This window comes from Tauraco erythrolophus, chromosome 15 (genome assembly GCF_009769465.1).
Source record: "Tauraco erythrolophus isolate bTauEry1 chromosome 15, bTauEry1.pri, whole genome shotgun sequence".
Taxonomy (NCBI): Eukaryota; Metazoa; Chordata; class Aves; order Musophagiformes; family Musophagidae; genus Tauraco; species Tauraco erythrolophus.
Genome location: NC_141479.1, coordinates 14,813,296 through 14,840,128, shown reverse-complemented (window position 1 = coordinate 14,840,128; position 26,833 = coordinate 14,813,296). Strand labels below are relative to the sequence as shown.

The 26,833-nt window shown below is 35.8% G+C and overlaps 1 protein-coding gene across 3 annotated transcripts in view; it reads right to left on the bottom strand.

The window, feature by feature from the left end:
* Positions 1–7,739: 7,739 nt before the first annotated feature.
* The window catches only part of LOC104379849 (cadherin-8), a 134,933-nt gene continuing 115,839 nt past the window's right edge, over positions 7,740–26,833 (bottom strand). For all 3 annotated transcript variants that reach the window (XM_086621141.1, XM_086621142.1, XM_086621143.1), the window contains 2 exons: positions 9,375–9,626; positions 7,740–8,233 (listed from right to left, as the gene is read on the bottom strand). In XM_086621141.1, coding sequence (XP_086477267.1) covers positions 7,740–8,233; positions 9,375–9,626 — 746 coding nt within the window. The remainder of the gene's footprint in view (positions 8,234–9,374; positions 9,627–26,833) is intronic.

The following is a 26,833-nucleotide window of genomic DNA, read 5'->3' as shown; positions in this document are numbered from 1 at the left end:
ATTATTAGAATCCATACGTGGGAAATAAAAATGAAAACTAAAACTAGACTGAATCGTTCTGAAAATTTAGGAAAATATATCTGGTTTGTGGTTTGTTGTTTTTGGCGTTGTGTTTTTTTTTGTTGTGTTTTTTTTTTTTCTTAATGTTTTTCTTTTTTCTTGCTATTCTCAACTAGAAGTTGGTTTGTGATAACAAAACTCTTCACATCATTATGTGCTCATTTGACCATCATGATAACATAAGGGGAAGTAAATTCTCAAAATTAATAGATTCTGTTTGTGTCACATTAGGGTTGCAAAAAACCCCGCTCACCTAATTCTTTCATGCATCTTTAAGTGATAAAATATATTCAGAAACAGAAACTGTGGTAAAACTTGAAAAGCGGTTATTAAGGCAATCACAGGTTTGTAAGATAATACTTTTCTTCCCTATCTGATACTAGCACGCTGCCTGAAAGGAAAGGGTTCTTACTAGAGTCTGAGTCAAAAAGCTCTTAAACAAGCTGCCACACGGGCAGGACCAGACACAATGCTAAATTAAATTAATTAACTAATTAAACCAGCCAAAAGCATTCATGAGGATGGGACAGAAAGAGGAGAGTAATGTAGTCTTCTGCTTTGGTCAGATATTAGGCTGGGTCTATGCAATCATGGGCTGAAAATTTCCTGTTTGTTTTGTAAATTGTAGAAAAGAACAAGCAGACACTATGAAAGTCTAAATAAAGCCCCTTCATCATCAACTGTTACTTTTATTTAGGAAGAAATATTATGTACAATAAAATAAATGACTGCTTTCATTTGAAATAAGAGGGTTGGAAAATATCCATTAAAAACCTCCAGCACTTGGTGATTCATACTTGACCTTTTTCTGCACGGATTAATCACATCTCCTGCTCTGTGTTGCAATGACATTTTACCTAACAATACCCTGCCTTTTCTTGGTGTAGCAGGTTATGCTGGGTTGCTTCGGCTTGAAACAGTGAAGACCTGAAACTGTAGAAATTGAAAGGAAGCCAGTGCTGACTGGAAGACTGTAAAAGCTGTCTTAATACAAAGACTATAAAGTTACATCTGCCTCTCTGTAGATGACAGGCTCTTGGCCACCTTCACCGCTTTGCCATGGAACTTATCTGGCAGGAGGCTGAGATAACCCCCTGCCTCAGGTAACCTACAAAACAACCACGTGTTTGATAGTTGCAATAAGCCCCTTGGTTACGTTAAGGAGGGAGGTCGTGTATTGCCGAAATAATCGGTTACTTACCTCTAATCAGCTGTCCACTTGCCTGTATCTCACTGCTGAGACACTGGACCAGGACTTTGAATTCAGTTCGGGATTCTACTTGCTCATGTGTTTTTGAGTATAAAAACCTGTTCTTCCCTTGTCCATAGGTTTAAGTCATGACATACTTTTTTGATAAAATATAGGAAACTTATTCCTCAGCAATGCCTAAAGAGACTGAGGTATTCCCTTGTGTGTAAAACTCATACCAACCACATGTGAGCACAGCTATACCAGTGTATTTGAAAAGAAATCCAAAAGTGATCACACCTGTGGCTGGAAATGTGGGACTGTTGGAGTTTATTTTAAAGGTGATTCAGCTGGTTTTGCATTGCTTCCAATTATATAAATCATAGTTCAGTTTGAAAAAACACACAGCTTTTGTTTTCATATTGTTAAAGCTGCTGGCTTGTGAAATTTGGCAGAATGAACTATGTCAATGTTGCCATCAGTGAAAGTTCCATTAACAAAGGAAGAAATGACAAGACTTCCACTCCCCACCCCAAATATAAGACCTGTTTTATAATTCTAAACCCAAGCTGTTATGAAGAGTAGGGACGTGACTTTTTTGCTGTTAAAAAATATTTTGAAGGTAAAAAATCAAGGCTAGACTTAGACAATACAAAGACTCAAGTAAGATACAAAATGGGGACCCATTGCAGAATCATCCATCCTTTCACTGTCAGTTATCTAAGCTACTTGTGTTCTGTCTTCCTGGCTGTTTATTCCAAACTTCACAAAACAGAACATTTCCACATCAATAAAGAAACAAATCTATGTGTTCATAAGCACCATGGAGTAAGTCTGTGTCTAGGTATCTACCACAGAACAGCTGGCCCTTGTTCATGTGATGAATAGGAATTTGAGATGCCAGTACCGGTTCGCTGGGAGCATGCAGAAAAAGAACAGTTCTATTTTGCATACATATAGGAGGATCTTTCCTTGGATATATGTGGCATGATGAGAACTCCCTAGAGGAACATCTGCGAGATTTTTATTTTGACAAGGCTCAGAAGAGAGAGTACTACTGCCCTCATGGCATAAATGCTTTCTCCATTCATGTAATGAAACAGGTAACCTCTACTCATCTCTTCTATCTGCCTGTCATCATCACACAGACTTCATTCGAGCAAGCATCTGAAATAGTGGAAGGAGAAGAAAGGGAATTTTGTAAATTATTACATATCCCCTCTGAAGAGAAGGCTGAAATTTTCATTTTGTTCATTTCACTGGTTTAACTTTTGCAAGGAGGGGTGTGGGCAGGAGGAGAAAAAAGAAGGAATAGTTGTGTTGCAATGCTAATGAGCACATTTACAAGGCTCTGCCAGAAACTCTGTGCTTCAGCTTGCTTTTATTAGCCATTTTGGAAGATGTCTTAGTTGCAGTTGCACAAAAGGCATTGTCAGGGCTTTTATATTTTCTCATTTAGAATAGTGTGACATTATTTGGAGAGGGACTAGCTCTGCAGCACATAAGGCAGTATCAGTATTGTATAATACAGCAGCTAGACTCATTTTGCAGTGTGATTACAAAACCCATCACAGTGAATTATACAGCAAGTTAAATTGGTTTCCACCTTCTGCAAAGCCAGAATATTATCTTGCACAAATAGTGTACAAATGTAGAAATAATACAAGTCCAACTTATCTGAACGATAGACTGCAGAAAGCTTCCAGTGCTCACTCCATCAGTACTCTCTATCTGCTGCATATGACACCTGCTGCATTCTGAAAGCAAACTCTTATAACGGTGAATACTCTTACCGTTTTGGTTTTTTTTTTTTTCCTTTTACTAAGCTTTAACTTCCTAGGACATCCTGCCATGGCTAAAAAATTTCCAAATCTGAAAAATACATATTTTTAGTAACTTTTTTTCACTTCTCTTCATCAGAAATACTGTGAATGTGTGTTGCTACCGAGCACTCTTTCTATTAAGTAAAAAGAACCATCATTGGCTCTAGATTTTTCAACGTAATTTAAAATACAGAAAGAGTTCTTTGGTATAAGTAACTCAGACTGTTCACTGTGTCTTCCTATGATAGGTTTTTGTATTGCTTCTGGTCATGCTTTTTAATTTTTTATGCAGCACTTGAACTTATTTAAGCACAATACAGTCCTCTGACTGCATCTGAAGAGTAAGCCACTTGCATACAGTTGTTTGTTTTTGTTTTTGTTTTTTTTTTTTAAATACAGATAGGATAATAAGAGAGAAGTAAGAAATCATAGTGAACAGAACTGTCCTGGCCTACCTGTTTGTTTCCAGTCACTGAACATAGCAGCTGAAATCAGCTGAAAAAGAGCTATGTGGTCTTAATGAACTTACTTCTTACCATTATGTTCACAGTATTGTAGCTCAGGATAGACGAACTGGTGAAGTGCGGGCCAGGTAAAAGGAGAGAAGCAGTCAAATAGCTCAATTAAGACTGAAATGATATCCCAAGAAAATCAGATAAGGAAAACAGACTACCTGCCAAGGTTTCATACAGCTGGACAGACCTCGGAGAAACTTTCTAAACCTTTTTCTCAATTTCTAGAATTCAATGACCGTGCAGGCTGTTAAAAAATTTGCCACACACACGTGCAGGTACATGCAACTGCATGGATATAGTATAGTTGATTTGTTTTTTCCTGTATATTAAAACCAGCAGATTCATCTCTAGCAGAGCTGCACAAATGAAGTTATTTTGAACATACTATTTGGCAGACATTCTGTCTGTTCTCCAGATTGAGAATTGTTACTGCTGTGCTGCAACATAGTTGATGGTATTTGGAGTTGCCATAGTGTTAAATGTTTCTCCTGTGATCAGCAACTGCTGATTTAAATGAAAATCTTCAGCCATTTTCTCTCCTGTAGATTTCAGTCATTTCAAATTCATCATAGATAAAAAGGTATAAATGATACCAGGTGAAAAATGTATTGTGTCTAAATGAGCTTTCCATGATTTCATTTCAAAGTCGGAGCACACAAATGGCATACGCTTTCAGTTACTGTAAAGGACAGAATATGTTGAAGATCTTTAGTCACCTGAATTATAATTAGTAAACATGTACATACATCCACTTCACAGTACTTGTATATTGAAATGACTGAGCTGAATTTTGTCTCTGGACAATGTCCAGGCCAAAAATTTAGAATTCCAGCTTTTATGTATGGGATGATTTACTTTAGCAGTTCTGACAAATGAATGTGAGGCATTGTTAGGTGAAGGCAAGCTGGAATCAATGGGATTCTGAGGCACTTGACACTTGTAAAAGATTTTGAGAATTTAATTCTCAAATTTATCAGTATTAATAATTATAATTTAATGCATTTTCCTTGTCACTTACAATGAGTCAATTGCTAATTAAATGTTGTTGAAAAAGATGAATTAGCATTTTACATGCTTAAAAAGAATGTCGCTAATATGTCTAAATCCAGATGTGAAATGTAGAATGATATGATTCTAATCCCTCTAAATACCGTTGTTATCCAAACAATTTTATACTGAATTAATTTCATTGTCAAAAAAGAAGCAAGTACTGGAAAACTGAATGATCAACATTTAACCCACCAACATGTATTGGTATAAATTTTATATTCAAATTACACAGAATTAGTTAGCAGAATGAATCATTTCCTTTTGATGGGGTAGCAACGACTTCAAGAAATAGCATATCGCTATTGACAGATCACAAATTCATTTTTTTTTTTCTCCTCCTTTACATTGTAGATATTCATGTCTAAAACTGTATAAATACACAATTTACAGCTATGCCCACCAGTAGTAGCTACCATCTCTTTTTGACTGACAATGATGAGATTTCTGTCATGCGTTGCCTCTCCAACAGTGCCAGTGATGGGATTTTTTTCCTGGAAATCTTATTACTGAATGTGCTGTCGTAGTCTCAGATGGAACTTTCAATCAAAAAGGCAATCAGAAGGTTATCCATTTGTGAGTTTTCCTACAAAAGAGCTTTGCAAAACTCTGCAGTATATACTATAACTCATAGTCGGAGCTTCTTGCCCTAAACGCTTATGTGACTATAGACAATAATTTGATCCATATCTCACAGCACCTTCCTTTGCTCCTAGGAGTGGGATGGAGACTAGAAACTGGCTCAGTCTGAGTTTTGAATCACACTTTTCCATTTGCACTACTATGATATTTGGCATGGCAACTCAGAACACCCTGGCTCTTGGTGCAAGTGATTAGCAAGAATGTGTTTGGCTGTTATCACAGTCTGTTACATAAATATCTTAGATTTTGTTGAAATCTTGATGACTGCTTATTTTCTATCTTTAGATGACTTCACTGTTTAGTTTATAGCATTACCAAAATTGCTAGATAAAGTTATTCAGAGGATTTTTTTTTTTTTTTTAATGCAATAACGCAGTGTAACTTAAATGAATTGGCTACTTCACTAATTTTGATAAAATCTTTGTAAGACATTTAGAAGTGGTGTGAGTGTATCAGTTGTCCGGAAACTACAGTCATTAAAACCAGCCATGCTGCAGCTAAAGCAAAGTGTTTCTGTTTTGCAAGAGAGGCAAAATTGGAGGTGATGCATTAAGACATCTTTGTTTGTAAATTAAACATTACTGTGGAGCTTAAAGAGAGAGGATTGTTTTTACCAGCAAGACTATAACAAAAAAAAGCGTGAGGTTATTTTTCAGCATGGAGAGTGAATTAGACACACATAACTATTGTGGTCACAGGCTTCTGCACATCTAATTTTGTAAACACTGTCAAAAAATGCTTCAAATTTTATCCTTTTAAAATTTTGACTCTATTCAACTAATAAATAAATGATTTTGTAGCAACTACAGTCCTCAAAAAACTATGAAGTTATTCAGACAGGTTCCTTCCTGCACTGTACAAGTAAAACTGGAAGAAAAGCAATAACAAGAAAAGTATTTATAAAAATATATTTCACAAAGTAGGAAACAATACAGTAGTTTCTCTGAATACAATACATGGAGTAAATAAACAAACAATAATATAGCTTCAAAACAAAGTAGAAAATTAAAATGATTTGCATGTAATACATAGTTTTATTATACAATTGCTACTTCTAAATGGCAAGTTTGCATTACAAATTGAGTATGCTTGCAGCTTCTAGTGGTGTTCTTTCTCTGTGTGCAAGAGCCCTGGTGCATCACTACGAATATTATAGAAAAGAAATGCTAATAACATAAACAATAAAATTATGTACACACTGGTTCCTGCTCTAATACAGTGGAGAACTATAAGCATGTTTTTTACTGTACTGTGTTATGTGTGGATTTCTAAAAGTCTATAGTTTAAATATTCACATGAACCAGTTTACTTCCAGCTGTTTGTGCTTGTATTAAAAACACCAGGTACTAGGATTTATGAAGAAGATATAAAACTGTCAAAAGTTTTCTCTGGGAAAGTTTTATTCCTGCCAGCATTCTCTTAAAATTCAGCTACTGCAAATGAATAGGTTACTGCTTTAACCTGCAACAATTTGTCATTTTTCTTTTCAAAATGTACATGTATTAAACATTTGTTATATATAGAAAAAATCTAATGGATATAATTTAGTTTTCTTCATAGTCTTACTCTATAGATTATCAGTCTTAATAAATAAAAGCCGTAATGGACATCAATAAAATATTTATTTCAAAGATTAAACAAATAAATTTGATCTTTAGCAATAAAATCAGCAATTCTTTCATATATGTCAGTCCATCCCTTTTCACAGTTTTTTCTTTCCTTTCAGAAGACGAAGCACAGGATTGATCCTTCTTCTAGAAAAAGATCCTTTTGTAAAGCAAGGTTTTGTAGCCCTGCCTCTGAATCTCTGCACATTAGTAGGATTTATTACCCATCACTGGAATGGATTAAGAACATGTGAATATTTTAAGGCTTGACACCATATTTAAAGATGATATTCAGTCTGTGGTTACGTGGCTGACAATTACTGTATGTACAATGTATGGTCACTGCACAGTAGAAGCCAGTAGGAATTTACAATGCTATTTCTACCCAGCATTGCTAAGAAGACCAAGATATTGCTTTTAACATTTCTGTGGCGGGATCTATGTTGGCAATCCAGAGATAAACCATTAGCTTTACACATACTGGCAGGAGCTACTGTTCAACAGTGAAATCCCTGCAAGTCCATTTTCTAAGAAAGCACCAATTTCTTTTTGTTCTTTTCAAATCACTGAAGATAATCAAAGATCTGAATCTCCATCTTCAGAGTGGTCAAGTGAATATCAAATATCCAAAGACTTCTAGACACTCCACATACTTTACTTCACACTCCACAAGACTTAACCTCCTAACATATACTTTTTTTTTTTTGGTTCAACATTACAATGTAGTTGATTTTATAGATGACTGGCGCTAAACTTGCCTCTAAAACAAAAAGCCACATTAGTTTTAACTAACAGCAGTGGCCCTAGAATATTACATGATCATTAAGTCAACAGTGAAAAAGTTTGTAATCCACTGTCAAGTTTCTTTGTCACTTTCTCCAACTGAGTAAAGTTCTCCAAGTCTTTTAAAGCGAGGACCCCATTCACTGAGGTAGTCAAAATTCTGATCTGAGTCTGATGTAGAGGACTCCAGTGAGCTAAGGGAACCAGCTGCTGACCCTCTTCCTTCATAGCCATAAATCTGGATAGAGTCATATGGTGGAGCTGTGGGATCATTATCGGCTTCATGAAGCCTTACATTAATAAATTCATCAACATCAACACCATTAGGAACAGGTGCAAGACCCTGTCTGGGCATAAATTGAAGATCAGGCTTAATATCCTTGCGAGGCAAAAATCCATTAATTCCATCTGGATTTTGCAAAGTTGCAATGTCAAAAGCTTCTGTATCTTCTTCTCCACCTCCTTCATCATCATAGCGAATAATATTTTCCCTCACATCTTCGTCATCTTTGATGATCAGAGGCTCATTTTTATGTCTTCTTAGTGTTACAAACAGCACCACAATGACTGCAAAGAAAGCATCACAGGCTGATTAGGTAAAAAATTTCCAGTCAAAGCACTACATGTTAAGTGCAGTTGTGGAAGGTGATAGGTTGCTTTTTGTGAAAATAAGTGTAATATGGGTAGTGAAAAGCTGAAAGACCTATAACTTCAACTCCATTCAGGTGACGAAAATGTGATCGGAAGCTCTGGTTAGTCCTCTAGTTTTCTATTATCACCTCATATTTACATCTGAAGCTCAATTTCATATAAGCAATAAGATTTGGCATAGTTCTATTTTTTAACCTCAAATTTAGACAACTTTTCCCTTTGGAAAAGTTACAAAACTAGGTGAATTCAAGCTATCATCATTCACTGAACATAGTCTATAATGACCTACATTATGGATGGAGTTTTCCAAAGTTAGAGGGTGTTTTTCTGAAAACATGGCCCTGACGACAGAAGGAAATTGGTGTCTTTTTTTTAAAAGATTTCAACAGACTCACACTATATCACTAAAAAGAGAATGAGACAGTAAGAGAGGAAGAAAGAGCTTAGATACATCAGTTTCAGAATCATGAACAGATGCATAAAAAGCTCTAAATTGGTTACACTTGTTTTTGCAGCTTAATGCTGAAATCTCAGTTACTGATATAAATCTCAGTTATAAAGTGAAGCTGCAAAGCGCAGAAATAGGCCTCTTCCTTCACTGTTCTCTCCCTCACTCGCTTGATGTCGTATACAAATTTTGTATGTTTTATTAAAACATACACTGCTTCTTATCTTGTAAAACTGTAATATCTCTTATGCCATTACAATCCAGAATAAACTCCTACAAGTCTTAGAAGATACAACAAATCCATTTTCCATCATGTGCAGTATATACTGGGTTCACCTTGCTACTTAACATACCTGATTTGATTTTTGGTTTCATATTCTATACCTTTTTATTATGTAACTTGTGTGTAAGACTACTTCAGATTGGAGCTTTGCTTTAAATACCTTTGTTCAGTTCTTAGAACAGCAGAGGTGCAGTCCTGACAGGTGTTTCAGTAGTGCTGCACATTACATTGCATTAGAGTGCATGTGCTTCTGTGTGACTTCTTTGCTTACAGACACCCAGGAACCAGGAAAGCTTTGAACACCAGGCTGCGAAAGGATTACATACCTAGCAGCAAAATGATGCATGCTAATATTGCAATTAGGGCTCCCATACTGAGTCCAATGGGCAGTACGTATGCTTCAACGTTACAGGACTGGACAATACCATCACTGCTGCAACCACAGACTCGAATAGTGAGAGTGCTAGTGCTGCTCATGGGAGGATTCCCACTATCGCTTATTATGATTGGCAGGAGGTATACTTCTTGCTTCTGCCGGCTGAATCCACTATGCTTTGCCAATATGCTGAGAGTATTGTCTGAAAAAGGGAAAATTTGCATTGTTTCACCACATAGAATAACTGCTAAAATCACAGTTTTTTCTTAATGTGTTCAGAAAGCCTCTATACAAACACATATACACTTTATTATACTCATTATACCAGCAGCATGTGACACAGAAATCCTTCCCCTTTCTGTCTGGCTGCCTGTGCCCCAGAGGAATGAGTGCAACATAGGCGTTTTCTTGGGTTATGTGGCATGATCCTAATGACAACCTCTCACTTTCTTTTCTGCAGACATCTCTACAGATGTCTTCCCATCATGATTCGTCACTGTTTTTCAAGTCACGCAGTCATAAAAATTCAACCAGGACAAGAAAGAAAGAAATGAAATGTTAAAGCCAAACTTAATAAAGAACATTCATCAATTAAAACAAATGTTCCATGTATTATAAGCACAAATTGGAAAATATTTTGCCTTGGTTCCTCTTTTTTATTAATGAGCAATATGATGATAAACAAAGGAAAAATTGAATGTGTTAGAGGTTGTAGGCTAATTTTCAGCGATCTAAACATTTATTAGGCCTCAGTGATGAAAACAGAACAAACCAAACAGAATGTGTATCCTATGAAGGCAGCCAGAGGAACTGAGTCTAGGACATTCTTACCTCTGCACACATGGCACCCTATCCAGCCATAAAGTTATCCAGTTAAATTTCCCAAACTCACTCAGTTCTCAGTTCACCATCAAAACGATTAAAAGTTGATTTTACTTAGGGTAATCATATAGATTCTGTTGTGTATGGTTGTAAGAATTATATATTTTAGCCATTTAACAACATACTACTATCAAATATCAATGATCTTGTATGTGCCAGAATGCTCAGGTATAAACCATGATTAGTGAACATGTCAAATATGCAAAACACTTTGATTTATTTACATACTTAAATATTTACTTCAGCTTTTAACTGCTTTATTCTATGGAATAAAAAAAATAATTCCGTATTATGAGTTTTTATACTAACAGAGTGCAAGTTGACTTATACTAGTTTGTTTTTTTGTCTTCTTTCATCAAAAACAACACCACAAATAAATAAAAAGATTCCGATGCACACAGAATAGGAATGCGTGTATGTGTTCCTGAGGAATCCAATGACAATTTAAAAATAAAGCTGCACATCATATTTGGGAGAAGGAGCTTGTAGCTCCTTTTGTTAACCTCTCTTCCTCTGTGCTACCAAAGTTAGTTCTCCTGAAGCATCATGAACAAAAGTAAGCCTCCTGATATTTTATGCTGCTATAAAATGGGCACATGCAATCACTAAATGCCATTCCATGGAAAGAAAGAAATTACTTAGAGTTATGTGGCAGGCATGAGGAAGAGAAGACTTGGAAGAGAGGCAGTGTTCATGACAGATACAACAAAGACCTGATTCTTGAGTTTAAACCAAAAAAAGTACCTGAAATACATGACAACATGTGTATGCATACACGTATAGTGACTGTAAGAAAGCTTTGTATCTACTTTGATCTTACTACTGGACAGGTACTCACTTGAAAAGATGAAATAGTTTAGAAACGTTTAATTTGTACTACCTGTGATCACTGGGAACATTTCTGACAGGCTATGGTATTTGTGCAGCATGTACCCCTGCCCCAACATAAAAGACACACGTATGCTCAAAATAGCTGGCAGTCTATGAAGTACAAAAGCCAGAGAAAGATGTAGAGAAGGAAGAAGAAAACATTCATGAAATAAATACTGTGAAGACATTTTTCATATAAAAAAAAAAAATTTAAAATGCAGTATTTTATTCTTGAAGTCCTTCTTAGTAAGTAGGCATATTAATAAGGAATAAAGGTAGTAACAGAGTATAATGATTACAGAATGAAACATTATTAAACTTTATCATGTCCTGAACCTATATCAAGATACCAATCAGTAGATAACTCCTATAGTTAATTCGTTATTTCCATAGAACAAAAGATGAAGAAAGATTATTTTCTATTTAAGCATATGTGGTAATTGTCTCATACAAGAGAAGGCTTGTTTTCCCATTCAGTGACTAAGAAACTGAACTTCAAGTAGGCTCTTTCTGAAGTTCAGGGTCTTTGATTTTGCAGTCTTCTGTATCCCTTCCATGGTGGAAACACCTACCAGTCACACTTATGCAGCCTAGAGAGGTTCTTACTATAATTTATATTGTGGGTTATGTAAACATGTCAGCATTTTTCATAGCATTTAGAGTACGTAACACATGAAGATCAACCTAAAAATCAACTACTTTATAAAGCAGTGTAAATACGGACACTTCATAATATGTTTGCAGAAAAAAAAGGATTCCTAATGATTTTTCTTTCCAGGAATCCTGAGTTTTTATCTATTCAAGTTGGAAACAGTAACATCAAAACTGATGGCACCCTGGAGCTAAATAAATATTCTATCCTTCCTTGTGCCCTTTTTAAAATTAAGGTAAGCATATGTGTTTACAGAAGATAAATTTCAGGTATAAGCTCTTAAGAATTCTGACAACTCAAATAGCGCTGAACTGCTTCATGATACACAGTATTATACGTGCCACTATGATGCAGTGGAAAAGTCAAGTATGTTTTAGGTCAACAATTAGCACACATCTGGAAATAAGCAAAAACTGCACTCCTCCTTCTTGGCTGAGTGTGTCAAAGATTAAAACACACACGTGTGCAAGTTAAACCCCTTCCAGTGTCATGCTTGCTCTCTATCTGAACTGCAAGGAGCAAAGGGAAATGTTATGTTAGTAAAATAATATTGTTTTCCTGAATACTGGTGTGTGCAGCTTTACCAAAGTAAGAGTTTCACATTACATCTATTGTAACGTGAAAAAGGTATGGGTTTTTCTATCTGATAGCATTCTTTTCCTCCTCTGCACCCCTACATTTTCAAATACTGAAATAAACTTATCTGTCCATTTGACTTTCTCCTGCAAAATTAAAAACATGTCAGCATAAGTTGCATGCTTAATCCTTTTGCTTTAACCTTTCAAAGGAGAAAAAACTATGTGGGACTCAATTTCCAGCTCTTTCTGTCTTTGAGACAAATCCCACTCAGAAGTGTCACATCCGTAGTCATTTATTCAGAACTCCAGAGACTTTTAGTTACATTAAACAGTGACTTGTATTCTAGAAATCTGTACTGATATAGCCTGTTCCTTCCTACAAGCCTGGTACAGTCCTTCTCTGTCCAAGGTGGAGGAAAGGATTCATGTGCTGAGCCCCACCATCCCTGCCCTTTACAGATATGCAAAAGAGCTAAAGGACCTGCTCTAGGAAGAAAAAAAAAAAAAAAAAAAACCAACAAAAAAAAGCAGCTACTTCTCTTGCTGGTGACAGCTTCAGATCCCTTCCATCTTTCTGACACACTCACTGCTACACCGCATAGTTCAGAAAAATCTAATGAGCCAGAATCATAGAGTAAAACAAAGTAAAAGAGGAAGAGGACTATAAAGAAATGGAAGAGAGCAGAAAAATCGAGAGGAAGGTGGAGAAAATACAGTGCCCGTTTCTGCCTATCAGTGAAGCTTTGCTGAGTGTAAGAAACGACCTGGTACCAGTAATGGTTACCAATTCAAGTTCAAAAGAAACGATAAAGTAAAAGATATGTAAGATATTTGGGACATTTAGCTGAACTATTTAAGTGTAAAAGAAGTTGTAATGGGTGAATAGTTAGTACTACGTAAGAAGAGATGCAAGACAGGGACAGAAAACAAACACCTTTTTTTTCTTACAGACGATTTTTTTGTTGTTAAAAGCTGCTGTGTTAGACTAAAGTTGAATCTGTTGTGCCCAGAAAGAAACTGGCAATCAGAAGTAGTCAATAGGAAAAGCAAAATGAAATGACCGAATAGTTTTGTCGATGGACGGCAAGGACTCAATTTGCCTTAGGAATTTTGTTTAGCAACAATTTCCTTGCCTTTCTTTGCTGTGTCCTAAAATAAATACACCTTGGTGTTCCTGGAGATGTGACTCTTGAGTGAAGAACAATGACTCTCTAATTGACGTTTTGGTTGGTTTCTAGAACTTGAAAATAAATCCTGGCAGCTGATTAGCAATAAACTCAGTTTATCTGATTTGCTTTCTCCTCTCTGTGGACATTCCCCTTACCCGTAGCTGACAAAACAGCAGGAATCTCCTCCAGGAACAACCTCCAGCACTGCTGCACGAATTAACTCGGCAGCAGGTGCTCAGCAGGAGAGGGGACAATCACTTTCCACTCATCCTTCCAATTAACCCACTGATCCTTCATTATAGCGCTGTTCAGGTTATTTATTTATTCATGTTACTTTTAGCAAAACAAGTAAAATTACATGCAGAAAAGAAGAACCCCTCTCTGTTAATAAAGCTCTGAGGTAACCTGCCACAGGCAGAGAGGGACATTAAGACTTTATCTCCAGTCAGTGAGGTACATTCAGGAGGTCCTTTGACATTCTCCATCAAAATAAGCCCCCCTGAATTCTGAACCCTTCTATGCGGGGAAGGGATGGAAGAAGTTCATTGAAATGCCAGAGTCCTATTAAATGCCATTTCTCTGATAATGTACCACCACACGGGATGGACTAGGAGCTATATTCTGTCCTGCAGGCGTAAGGAATAGTGTAAGAGAAGCACTCTTAGCAGTTGTTTTAACTCATCACAAATTTTTACATCAGCATAAGGTCAGAGCAACACAGTTCCAGGAATACGTAACTACAATTTACATCTGGAGATCATATTTACCCATTTTTGAACATAAAACCAGATTAGTAATTTAGATCATCATATGACTCTCAATTTCTGAAGTTTACAAGCAGATTTGCAAAAACAACCATCAAGAGACTGTTATGGGAATATCTCCTTCACAGCTGGAACAAAGAATGACAATGCAGAAGCTCTTTACAAGATGTCCCACTGTAATTTCTAGACAAAAGTAGTTTGAATGTCCACAACTGAGGGCATGCTTACCATAGGGCCAAGTGATTCCTTCAGATTCCCAATTGTTCTCAAAACTCTCTGATCTCTTTTAAGGTTCTTGGATGAAAGATTTTGAGAAAAAGTAAATGTAATAATTTTAATACAAAGCTACTTTTGGATTTCCTGAACATGACTGACTTTAATGGCATCGACATCAACCTGTATATGAAATTAGCAGGCAGGAGTCAACTTCTTCATCTTCCACTTTGTACAAGAATGCATGTTGCAATTTTAAGCCACACAATAAAATGACAGAACAAAAGTAAAAAACCAGAATCAGTCAGTTTACATCTAAGTGTCATTTTCTCTGCACACATTATTGCAATTCTTTAATTCCCTCGCGGTCTCTAATATTTTGAGATCAGTGGACTTCCCTGCTGTGTAACCTTACACCTACATAGCTCTTTTTCTGTCCTCCTTTTTCTATCCCTTTCATAATGTTCTCAGAAAGATCAAATCATTAATGGTATTAAGGACTTTGTGGTAGAAATTGTTATCTACGCTGGATAGGGTACTTATGTGAAGAAAGAATTTTAACTGGAAACTTTACAGCTGGAAATACTAAAATGACAGAAATATAGGTTTCTTCATGTTTATTAGAGCTATCTTTTTGTGTATGTTTTTTAGTATAAAACAGATTCTCTGTAATACATGGTTCTTTGGCACAAGTAAAAGAGCAGCAAGAATATCCTTACTGTGATACTCCCTGCTTCCCTGCTTTTTTTGATAATGAAAAGACAAGGACAGCTCATTCATTTCCTTTCTCAGTTCATAAACGGCATCTATTCTCACATAAAACCTAGATATAACTGATTAACTAAGTTATTATCATCAAGGTTTCAGTGGAAACTACCAAACTACAGGCAGAAGAAAACCAAAACATAGGACATTCTAATAAATGTTAGCTATATAGTATTTGGCAGCCATCTGCAAATGCATTACAAGAAAACATTCAAGAGAATGCTAAGAGAGCATTTCAGCTCTTTGCATAACTGAATTCATGTATGTGCCTCCTGTAATACTTACTGCTCAATACTGGAGACCTTACAATGTTAAACAAGATAAAACATACATAAACATACATATTTAGAGTGGTAGTAACGTGCAGAAACAAGACCAATGAGTGCAGCCCCAACAATTCACTATTCATAGTCCCGCATGTGATACCTGTCAACTCAATCGTTTTGAGATCTTTTTTTGTTCTGGTAATTACAAAAGCAGTGGAAAAAATACTCATGACCTGCTTTCTGAGGCAGCAGAAAAACCAGAAGCAGCAACTCAAAGCATACTCTCATCAATGCTCACCTTGTAAAAGAGCACTATTCACAGACAGGCCCTGAGCTGAAAAACTGATTTGAAAGTTTCAGACTACACTTAAGTAGAAGTTAGAAGCATGGGTTTCTTGCTTCCAAAAGAATGCCACTAAAAAACATCCGTGTTTATGTAAGACTTTTCTTGTTGTTTCTGCCTCAGGCTGTAACACTTTGTAAAGGAATAGCTGATTTAAAGGGAACAGGCTTGAGTTTGCCTGTTGTAAATTTGCCAGTTGTTAGCAGATGAAAAAAACAATCCATTTGTTCATTAGTACTAGTATAAAAATTTAGTTTCGTGATTAAACTTAGCATTTTCAACATGGATGTATTTATGCACACTAGATTTTTTTGAGAACTCGTATATTTATGTTAATATGTATACACAACCGTGTCATACGTAATATTTTACACATGTACTAGATCTTCCTTGATCAATGTCTCAAACAAAATCCAGTTGAACAGTAGTTTACAAGAAAGATGACCCTTTGCCTAATCTGTATGGTAAAGACATAAATGTTGTATTCAAGTAGAAGGCTTATAAAACAATCTGAAATGAAAAGATGCCATTTTTATAGTATATTTTGTCTGATTTATGCTAGCCAAACCATATGGGCACTGAAGCATTCACAGGTATTTCAAACTGACCTGCTTTTCATGAATGTCACAATTTCACAATTTGTGATGTCTTCAAAAAAAGCAGATTGATGACTGCTATCAAATTTGATAGCAGACATCAGGTTCAATAGGAAAAAGTTTTTTGTGCTATAAAAATTCAGCTGACTGATCAAACTGTCTCTCCTGCACCATAGTAAGTCACGTGCCATGCTGACACATATAATGGCAATTCACAAAACATTCCTATGACACATTAGCAAACACCTGAACTAATTTTGATTTTTCTAGAGATCTGGACTTTCTGGAATCCCTTAAAACACCCATAAGAACACGGGAAGAAAAGTATTTCATGGGTGAAAGTGTAGTGATGAGGAAATGAATTGGAAAAAGTCACATATTTTGTATCTTTTGATTTTTTTTTTCTTTAGCAATTGGCCTAAATAGTAATAGCTTATGCCAGAATTGAACTGTCGAATCAACTAATGAATAAAAAAGCTAAACCTATTGCCAGGTCATGTATTCTTTTGCAAAAATAAAAAGTGCTGCTGGGAATTTCGAATCATGAGCAAAGTAGTATTTTGTCATCATAAGAACACATCACTCGTGTTAAAATTTCTTGGAAAGGGGAATAATCATGTTAATACTACTGTGATGCAGAACTTGTAGTAAATAAATTCTTGACAATAAAAAAACCAGACAAATTAACAGCAAAGTGATGGAATAAACATTTCCTCCTACCTTTTTCCTTTGAAAAATGTGAACTTTAGATAATAGTCTGTATAATTTCTAGTTCTATTCCTTTGGAAAAGTCTGAACTTTAGATAATTGTCTCTTAAGTATTCTAAAACTTTCTTTTGACCTTTAGTCCAGCAGAGCTATAATCAAACATATCTATATGGTCACTTGCAGTCTAGCGGCAACTCTTACATTTTGTACCTTGGTTTTTTAACCCATTGAAGGAAGGACAGAAAATCTCTGCAGAAGAAATAATGATGCAGAAGCATGCATTGAGTCTGAAACAATACTAGTATTATTGTTATCAGGGTAGAAAAATAATTAGGAAATAGTACCACTCTCTCTTTTTAATTTACAGATACTTACGGTAAGTCAAACCAGGAAACTTTGCTCTCTGGGTCTGTTCAAGCTACGCAGTTACCCCAATTGTCTGAACTGTACCCAACATACCTGATTTTAATCTCACCCGCTTTGATGTGAGATTAAACATCTCCCGCCCATTTATCTCTTTTGATTCCCCTGGTGCCAGTTATGATTGACACTCCCATAATCTGAAGCAAATTCAGGCCAGTGAAGATGTAAGGTATGCTAAAACAGCACTGGCTTTTGCCTCTCATTTTTCTCTTCTGTATTCAACAAGCCAGCCACAATCTTGTTTACTAATAATCACATTGCTTTGACATGCTTTACTTTATTCGGATCACATCACTACATGGCATGTGCATTGAATGTTACATCTGTAAAGTGTAAGAATTAATGCGGGTTGCCAAGCCGTGGTTTAGAAAGAGAGATGAAATGGCTGTCAAATGTGCTTAGCATTAAAAATACTTTATTAACACAGCAATTTGCATAGACTGATGGATCATTTTTGAAACCTACATATTCTGGTTAATTCTATTATCTCGTTATTTTAACCAAAAAGTTTCAGAAAGTAATACTGTGTTTTATAATGCTTTGATAAAATAATGGCTATATTTCGCATTTCTACCAAGAACATTCCATTGTTGTGTTATGAGATCCAACAAAATGTTGCAAAGGTAAATAAAAAAGCCAAAATATCCCCAGCCTTTGCCATCTGTATTTGTCTTTAGGAATAATGGATTCCTATTCTTTCTATGAATGTGTACTTATAAGTGCAATCTAGGAGGTGAAACTAGTGAAAGAAAAGTTTCTAAGCACCTTAGGTCACGGTGAGATTTACAGTTTTACGGATTACATTGATTTAAGGTTCTCTTTGTGTACAGCTAAATCTCAAGCATATTCAATGAAATTTATAGTACTTTCGGTAGGTGATGAAAGAGTTCCATCCTATGTTCTTCACCTTCCTCACTTTCACACGCATTCTTCAATTCTTACTTCAGTGACTTACTTCTAGGATCTGGAAAAGTTCAGAGTCTTCATGACTATGAAGACAATCACAGATGTTTCAAGTGAATCTTACTTTCTGGAATGTAAACTGAATCCCATAGTAAGAAAAATAAGACTTAAGCAGGAACATTTTGGTTTTTAAATGTGATGTGTTCTTGGCATTTAAGTGAGTTTCACACTAAGCAACTTAACGTACACTTCTCCATGCCATGATAATTATCTTTTCTGTTCCAATACTGTATGGAACATATACATGCACACGTAAGAATTTAAAACAATTTATCAACAGATCATATGACAGTCATTTAAAACTGAATATGGAATCAGACATGTCAATCATATTGATGTTTTGTTACAAGCCATATCAGTGTATTTCTATTATGAGTTTTTTTTCATAATGTTCATTTTGAAACATAGTGGCAGAAAGGAACCACTAGACTATATAAAAAAAAAAAGCCAGCATTGGCTCAGGTATTTTAAATCAGAAAACAAATTTAAAAAAAATTTTGACTTAACATTGTCTTGAGCTTGTAACACTTCAGAAAAAAAAATGTGGCTTTGATTTTACAAAGCGCCAGATCTTCCAGTTCTTATATACGAAGGACTCCCTTTAACTTCACTGAGAATAAGTTCTGTGAGACAACTGAAAGGAGTGCCATTATACATTTTTGTAAATGTCATCAAGAGTTATATTAGCTTTTTGTAATCTGAAAGACTGAAATGCTATGGTATAAGATTGCCCCTGGGCACACAAGCAGCAAGATAATGACATTTTGAAGACATTCTCATATGCAGATTACACATAACAATAACAATTTGTTATCATCAGGCCATTAATGGCAGTAATTTATACCTCTGCCCCTCTGTCTTACACCAAAAGTATACACATAATGTCTTATTATATGCACACCTCTCAAAGAGGACGTGTCTCCTGTGGTGAAGACTAATGGTCATTTGAAACACAGGGAACAGCAAAATGCATCCAGGAGAGAAGGAATTTCAGTAAGTGAAAAAAATAATTACCTGTATACAGAGTGGAATAGATTGTATACAGTTTTCAAATGAAACATTCCAGACACTCTTGGGAACATTTCTGCACTCCATGTAAACATTACATAGAGAAAACACGGCGTAGCCAGAAGTTCCAAACTAGCATACACCGTCAGATTACCAAGAATCAAACCAGGTCTACAGGAACACACATGCATATGCATTTAAATTTCAAGACTGAAACATACTGCAAGACCCTAACTTTTCTATATATGTTGCGTCACACAGCACATAACTTGGAAAGAAGGAGGAGGCAGGGAAAGATGTCAACGCTTGACTTTTGCTTCAGTGCTGTAAAGATATTACAAAGTCAATGCTTCTATTGGTAAATATCTGCAAACTATAGCATCAGTTCATAGAATGCTCCAGAGTTTTCATAGGATCACAGAATAGTTGAGGTTGCAAGAGACATCTGGAGATCATCTGGTCTGCCCGCCTGCTCAAGCACAACTACCTAGAGCCCAGGACCATGTCCAGGCAGCTTTTGAAAATCTCCAAGGATGGAGATTCTGCAAAGAATAAAACATTTGTTAGTCACAATTGAAATATGTGTGCGACAACACAGAAGACATCTTATCCATCAAATCTTTTCATACCAAGTAGAAAAGTTCTAAGGTAAAAATATATATTGCATCTCTATGATAAGAGAACAACTTGCATATCACAGGGAAATTGTTCCCTGTTGTCTTCTCATTCATGATGAAGAGTCTAACAAAGCACAAATGAAGTGTATTGGCAGAAGCTGCGATAAAAATATGAAGCAGGATTAAGTAAAAGACACTAGGCAATTCTACTGGCTAAGGAGAATACATCTCAATATGCCAAAAAAACCCTCCATGATCATGAAAGAAAGCTTAAATAGTCAAAAAGGAGAGCAGAAAAAAACAACAGATACTTTGAGAAAGATACATGTTTCCTTGCTGGGAAGAAGAAAAGAAAAAATATTACAAGAAACAATTTTAGTCTAGAAAAAGCTAAGTTCTTTATACAAAGTTTTGAAGCAAGTGGTTCTGCTAGACAGACTGCATTAGAACTTGAGTTTTTAGCAAATATATCTTTTAGTCTCGTATGTTAGCAGAAGAGAAGCACAATATAACAAAGCTGATTTGTCATAAAACATTATTTTTCTCATTAAAAAATAGAAAGTAGTAGTATAAAGACCGAAACTGTAATGCTGTGGGATAGACAGATGGTATAGAAGGAGATGTATGGTGTAGAACCAAGTCTAAACTACTTTCCTCTATAGTTAGTATTCCAGCGTGTATCAAAGATACAACAATGCTTTACTACAGCTGCCATAAGACTGGGCTCCACCATTTCCTTCCCTGAGCTGCCCAATAACTTCTACATGTTTTCTAACTGGGAGTTTCAGAAGAATCCAAAGAGACACCGTAATGCACTCTTGAAAATCTCGGTCATTACCAATCCATAGGGAGCTGCTAGTAGGTGCCATTGACGTCATATGTGAGTATCAGATGAATATTTTAAAACAAATCTGAGTGTACGCGTGGGACAATGACAGGCACAGTGATTAAATGACGTCTCCAAAATCATACAGGAAACTTGTTGCCAAGCTATACAGAACTATTCTGAACTCCAAAACAGTTCCTTTACCAAAAAAACATCACTCTTGCAGAATGCTCTTAGATCATGAGGTCTTAATCTTTACTGGGATGAACACTGTATAATTTACAGAAGGGTCATATATAATGGATGAAAACGTTATAGAAAGTGACATGATGGAGTTAAGGTTAGGGAGTGACAAGTTCAAAAAGGCTACATGGAACGTTTTAATCTTATTTCTTACTATTTCCTACAACCTAGTTTTAGCTTTAGTTTTAGGTTAGACTGAATAAAAGTTTCCTAACAAGACACAAACAAAACTAAAAAGTTTGATGTGTTTTTATGAAAGCAGTGAGAAACTGTTATGTCATTTATGACATTCTAAAGATTAAAGAGAAGAAAAAAGTCTGTTCATGTTCAAGACAGTCCAACATTCTATAGAACACAGCACAGTACTTTCATCAACATTCAGTGATTATTATCAATGCTCCTTTAAGGTTTATGACTGCAATACCTAATTCCATTCAAAACTACACAGATAAGACTTTATTCCTGACTTATCTCCTATTATAGAACCAAATGTCTGAAAAAAAATTACTATAGTGTTACAGTTACTGCTCAAGAATGTATATAGCTCTTAGCCTATAGCAAAAGTGAACCCACAATCAGTGTAGGCCAAGCCGGGGTGATCTGGCTTTGCTATCTCAACACGGGCAGACAGCTACCACTGCTTTACTGATTCACTGTAATCTGACTACGCATCTGTCCATGTTACCTTCGAAGGACCCCACTAGCTCTCCCTCTTCAATACCATCAGGCAGACATCTGGTCCTTTTCTTGAAGTTCTTCTATTTATCTCTCCCTAACAAGCTGGCTTATTATCTCACTTCAAACAGGGGCCCATCTTCACTCCCTCTATAATCAGCACTGATTACCAAGTATGCACATCCTATCATTTTAGGATATGCAAACTCTCTCCCCAGACTAGACAGGTCAACTTACGCATTTCGTTTATTTTCTGCACGTGGCTCAGTGTGTAAGATCTTTGCGTTCAGTAAAACTGTGTGCTCTACCTCTTTTCTGGCCTCTGAATGGATTGCCTTCTAGGCATATTTATTATATAAATATTAGATACTAATAATTACATAAATATATCACAAATTACTGGATGCTTGCCAAATAGAATACATCCTAATTAGACAGAATTAAATGAAGACTAACAAAGTGACTCATTTTACAAGCCCACCCATACAAATTACAAAATCAGAAGTTGATGAGAAAATATCGTAAGTGGTTCAAAAAACCCACAACCAACAGAATAAAAACTCTGTCTCCCTTATTCTTTAAAATTTGATGTGAGCAGCTCGGGTCAAAATTATTAAAAAATTCAGATTTCCTTCTGTTTGTCACCATTGTATTTCCTTTTGCCAGGGAAATACAGCCCATTCTTGAACAGTCACCTCCTTAAAAGGAGTAAGGAAGAAATGAAAGGGTATGGAATAAATGTGACCACACCAGACAGGTTCAGGAGAATGTATAAACAACAGAGTTCACATAATAATCAATGTAATGGTCACCTCATAGGAAGAATGACTGAATGACTGTGATTCCAATAATAATTACTTCCTTCCTGTACACCTCTTGTGTAATTGGTGCAAAACAAGATGCAAATTGGAATATGATCTTTGTTCTTTTAATTCACATTATAAAGTTAGTTGTGCAATAGGTTATCAGTTAAGCTTTGAAGCAAAGTGTGATGAATTAATATCTTCTATTCTAACAGAAGAACCATGTGCAAATAGTCTATATACTTTATATCTGTTATACTGACAAAAGGAGATTTTTACTAATCAAAGGAAAATTTAAAAGCTAATACGTGGTGATTCCTACTTAAATTGTTTTCATGTTTAGTCTGTTCAGATTCTTCCTCTAATAGAAGAGTGTTGGGTTTCTTTTAAGCTTCACTAAAACTGAAACATTAAAATGGGACTCCTATCTAGTTTCTCATTAATTGACAAAAGAAAAGTACAATTAGAGCAAATAATGAATTAATTGTTATTATATATTTTCAAAAAATGATTAAAAATCTGGAAACTTATCTCCAAGTATTCTATATTTACTTGGACATAAATAGCCCTCAGAAATACTTTTAAAGTCCTAGAATATAATTATCATGGGTGCCGTTGGCTATCAAGGAGTTATGTTTTTAAAGCACCTAGGGGACTTTTGAAAATTAAAGGGCTAATAGAGCAATGTTTCATTGGAAGACAAATTCCATATAGATGGTACTACGGATCTTACTGTTGTCCTGATAGCACTTAGCTGAGAAGTTTTGTACTCATTAAAAAAAACACCTTTCAGACTGCTAAGCAGTTTAGTTTTGAGACTCTGATTTAATGTTTGTTTTCCACACAATGTGTCTGAAATTAAGACACACTGAAGATTCAATTTTTTCTTATCTGTTATTTCTCTCATCCATGTTCCATATTATTACTAAAATAGATTTATTTTCATGCTAATTTGCTGATCAAATTATTTTCCTTTTTTGTTTTGTTTTCATAAACTTTTATCCCTTACTTAGCCTTTTAAAGTCATAGCAGTGTTGCTCACTTTTCTTTAGTTTCTTATGAAATTAAAGGAATAAACTAGAAAAAGAGAAATAAGTATATTACACTATCTGAGCATGCTGAAACTCCAACAGCAGGAAAATTCACAGGTGTCCAATCCATCTCCACATCATGAGTAAGCACTGTCATATATATGCTGCACAACACTGACCTCAGATCTTTGTCACTCAGATTGCATCTGGTTCTTAATTAGTTTGATTTATAAAATAAACCAGAATTGTTGCCTTGGCAACATTATGTTGCTAGCAGCACAAATAAGAAATTAAGAATGAGAGAAGAATAAGTCTGTTTGGTCATGTATGTATAATGGCATGCTGCATATATACAGTATTGTCCTGCATTTCATCACTCACATTTTATGTTGTTTTGGGCTGGGTCATGCTTACATAAAGGTCCTGAAATAGCTGTGTAATTGTGATTGATTCATATGATAAAAAAGCCCTCTCTGCAAGGATGTGATGCTGTGGAAATGAGTCTTATTTTCCAATGTGCATATACAACTCCTCTGTAGTTTTCTGGAAGTTTGTATTTGTGAGGCTTGGAATGAAGTTGTCATCACAGAGCTAAACTAAAACAGGATTGAGAGGTTAAACAGCATTTGGAACAGAAGTGCTCCCAGAGAAACACTTTGCCAGCTACAAAACTATAAAAAGTACAGACGTGCTGGGGAACACAGCAGAGCTGAAGAAGAGCCTAAAGATGCCTAAAAGAGGACAATCGGCTTACCAGATGGCCCCCTCCTTGCTGGTTCATTCATCAGGTTGGCCTGTCCGGTCGAATGAAGACTTGATGGATCACATCTGGCTTAGGGCGGAGGAGAGAGGAAATCTGTCTGGAGCCCTGCATCCTGAATACAGGAGAGGAGTGAATAAGGTTTCAGATGGACAGAACAGACAGAATGGTCAAAGCGTGGAGGAGCTTGGTAGCTGAGTTAGCCTTTGAAGAGTTGATTCTATTTTTCTGACATTCAGTTTCAGCTAGAGCAGCTATGTGCACCAAGAAGGATTCATCTCTCTAGTCTATTGCAGTGGCGAAAGGCACATAACCATTGTAAGAAGGTGTAAATCACCCAGACAGGGCTAAAAAGTATGTTTGCAGAGGAACTGCACTTAGTCTCCACTTGTTCTGTGGTTCTAATTAGAAAGGAGTCCAGAAAGAGCAGTGATCTGCATGCAAGAAGAGAGATGGGAAAGACAGTAGAAGCAGGTGTCAGTGAAGGAAGTGGCACACAAAGGATTGGAGTGGAAAAATGCTGTTTCCCATCTACGTTAACATAATCTTCACAAAATAACATCACATCCTCCTATGCCAGGGAAGTTGTTTCAAATCGCACTCAACTGATATTCAACATCAAGGAAAAACAGAACATCAGGGAAAAACAGAACATAGTCGATAGCGATGATAGTAAAGAAAGACGGAGGAAAGGAAGCAGAAAGCTATCAGGTATGAAAGATATATACTGAGAATATTTTCACTGACATTCTCAGACTAGATGGGACTAACACTACTGTACCATGGAAAAGTGTAACCTTGCTAGGGCCACAAAATGGTAAAGTAGAACGGAGTTGAATATATTACTTCAACTGCAATGTGAAATCATACAATGAAAATGGAAATGCATTAAGTGCCTGGCAAGACAGAACTTCTGAGCATTACTGGAATGTATTGGGGTCCCTTGGTAATATTATCATTAACTTGAAATTCTACCAGTCTTCTAGAATTTGAGAACAGTCTAAAGATCTATAGTACTGATTTCCACCTCACGTTGCTTACCACTTTATCACTAGCAGAAAGGGCTCATCTTTTTGAGTCTTTACACATAGTCTATTACTTCACAGGTACATCTTAGAATCCCGTCAGATATGTAAATAAGAAAATTGATTACTTTTCCTACAAAGAGTGATCCAACATTGTTTCTGATCTAAAGCAGTTTCAATAAGGTCAATTGTCTAAGGACTAACGATGAAGTAACCTGAGTACTATAAATAAAGAACTGCGTTTCCTCTGTTATAAAACCAAATTATTTCAGGGACTCGACACTTACCACCTAATGCACAACCACTTGCTCCAGGAAAATTATTTGTACTGGCTGAATACCACTTTTCGCATACTAATTGAGCAGAAGCCAGAATCTGCCTTTCCTTTTTCAGGTCACAATATCCCTGTCTGCCTTCTCCAATAGTGAGGGAGGTAAGGTAGCATAGTGTTCTCTTGTCACCACACAGCTGGATCATAAAGCTTATCTGTTTCCAGCACACAGACCAAGACACACTTGAGTCATCATTCTTAGAAAGGGACTCAGACCCAGCAGTGTAGAATAACTTGTAGATCCTAAGCAGAACGTGGACATTTAGGCCTGTAAATCACTTTTTTTTTTTAACTAAGAAAGGTAAGTATGCATCTGACATACAATTAAAAGTTTCCTGAAATATAATTTCATGTCAGAATAGTCTAAATCCGCAGAACTAAAATGTTTCATGAAGCTTAGCTACCTTAACTAACAGATGATTTGTTTTGATAAAACTTAGACATTTCTACTCAGCAAAATATCAACATTTTCTTTACGCTTTCTTGATTTAACTTCTATAACTTAAAATTTGTAACATAAGCAAAAAATAACTTACTGAATAAAATCTTTCAACCACACTAAAAAGAAAATCTTTCAATAATTTTATATTAACAATATCATTATTAACTGTATCATTCATAAAAAAACAAATCAATAATCTGAGGTTGTTCTGGTATCCTTGGTTTATAAAAATGTTGAACTTTGCCATTTAAACAGCTCCAGTTTTAATGCCATGCTGAGAAAAAGATTGATAGTATGATATTTATAATATGTTTTTTCACACTATGAACACTCCTGGAGAAACATGACGTGTGCCTGAGGATGGCAGATTCTAGCACAGAAGTGCCAGATTATAAGTTAGTTTGTGTTTGTCAGTTTTTAATACATTGGAATAATTTACTTTTAACTCTGCTACCT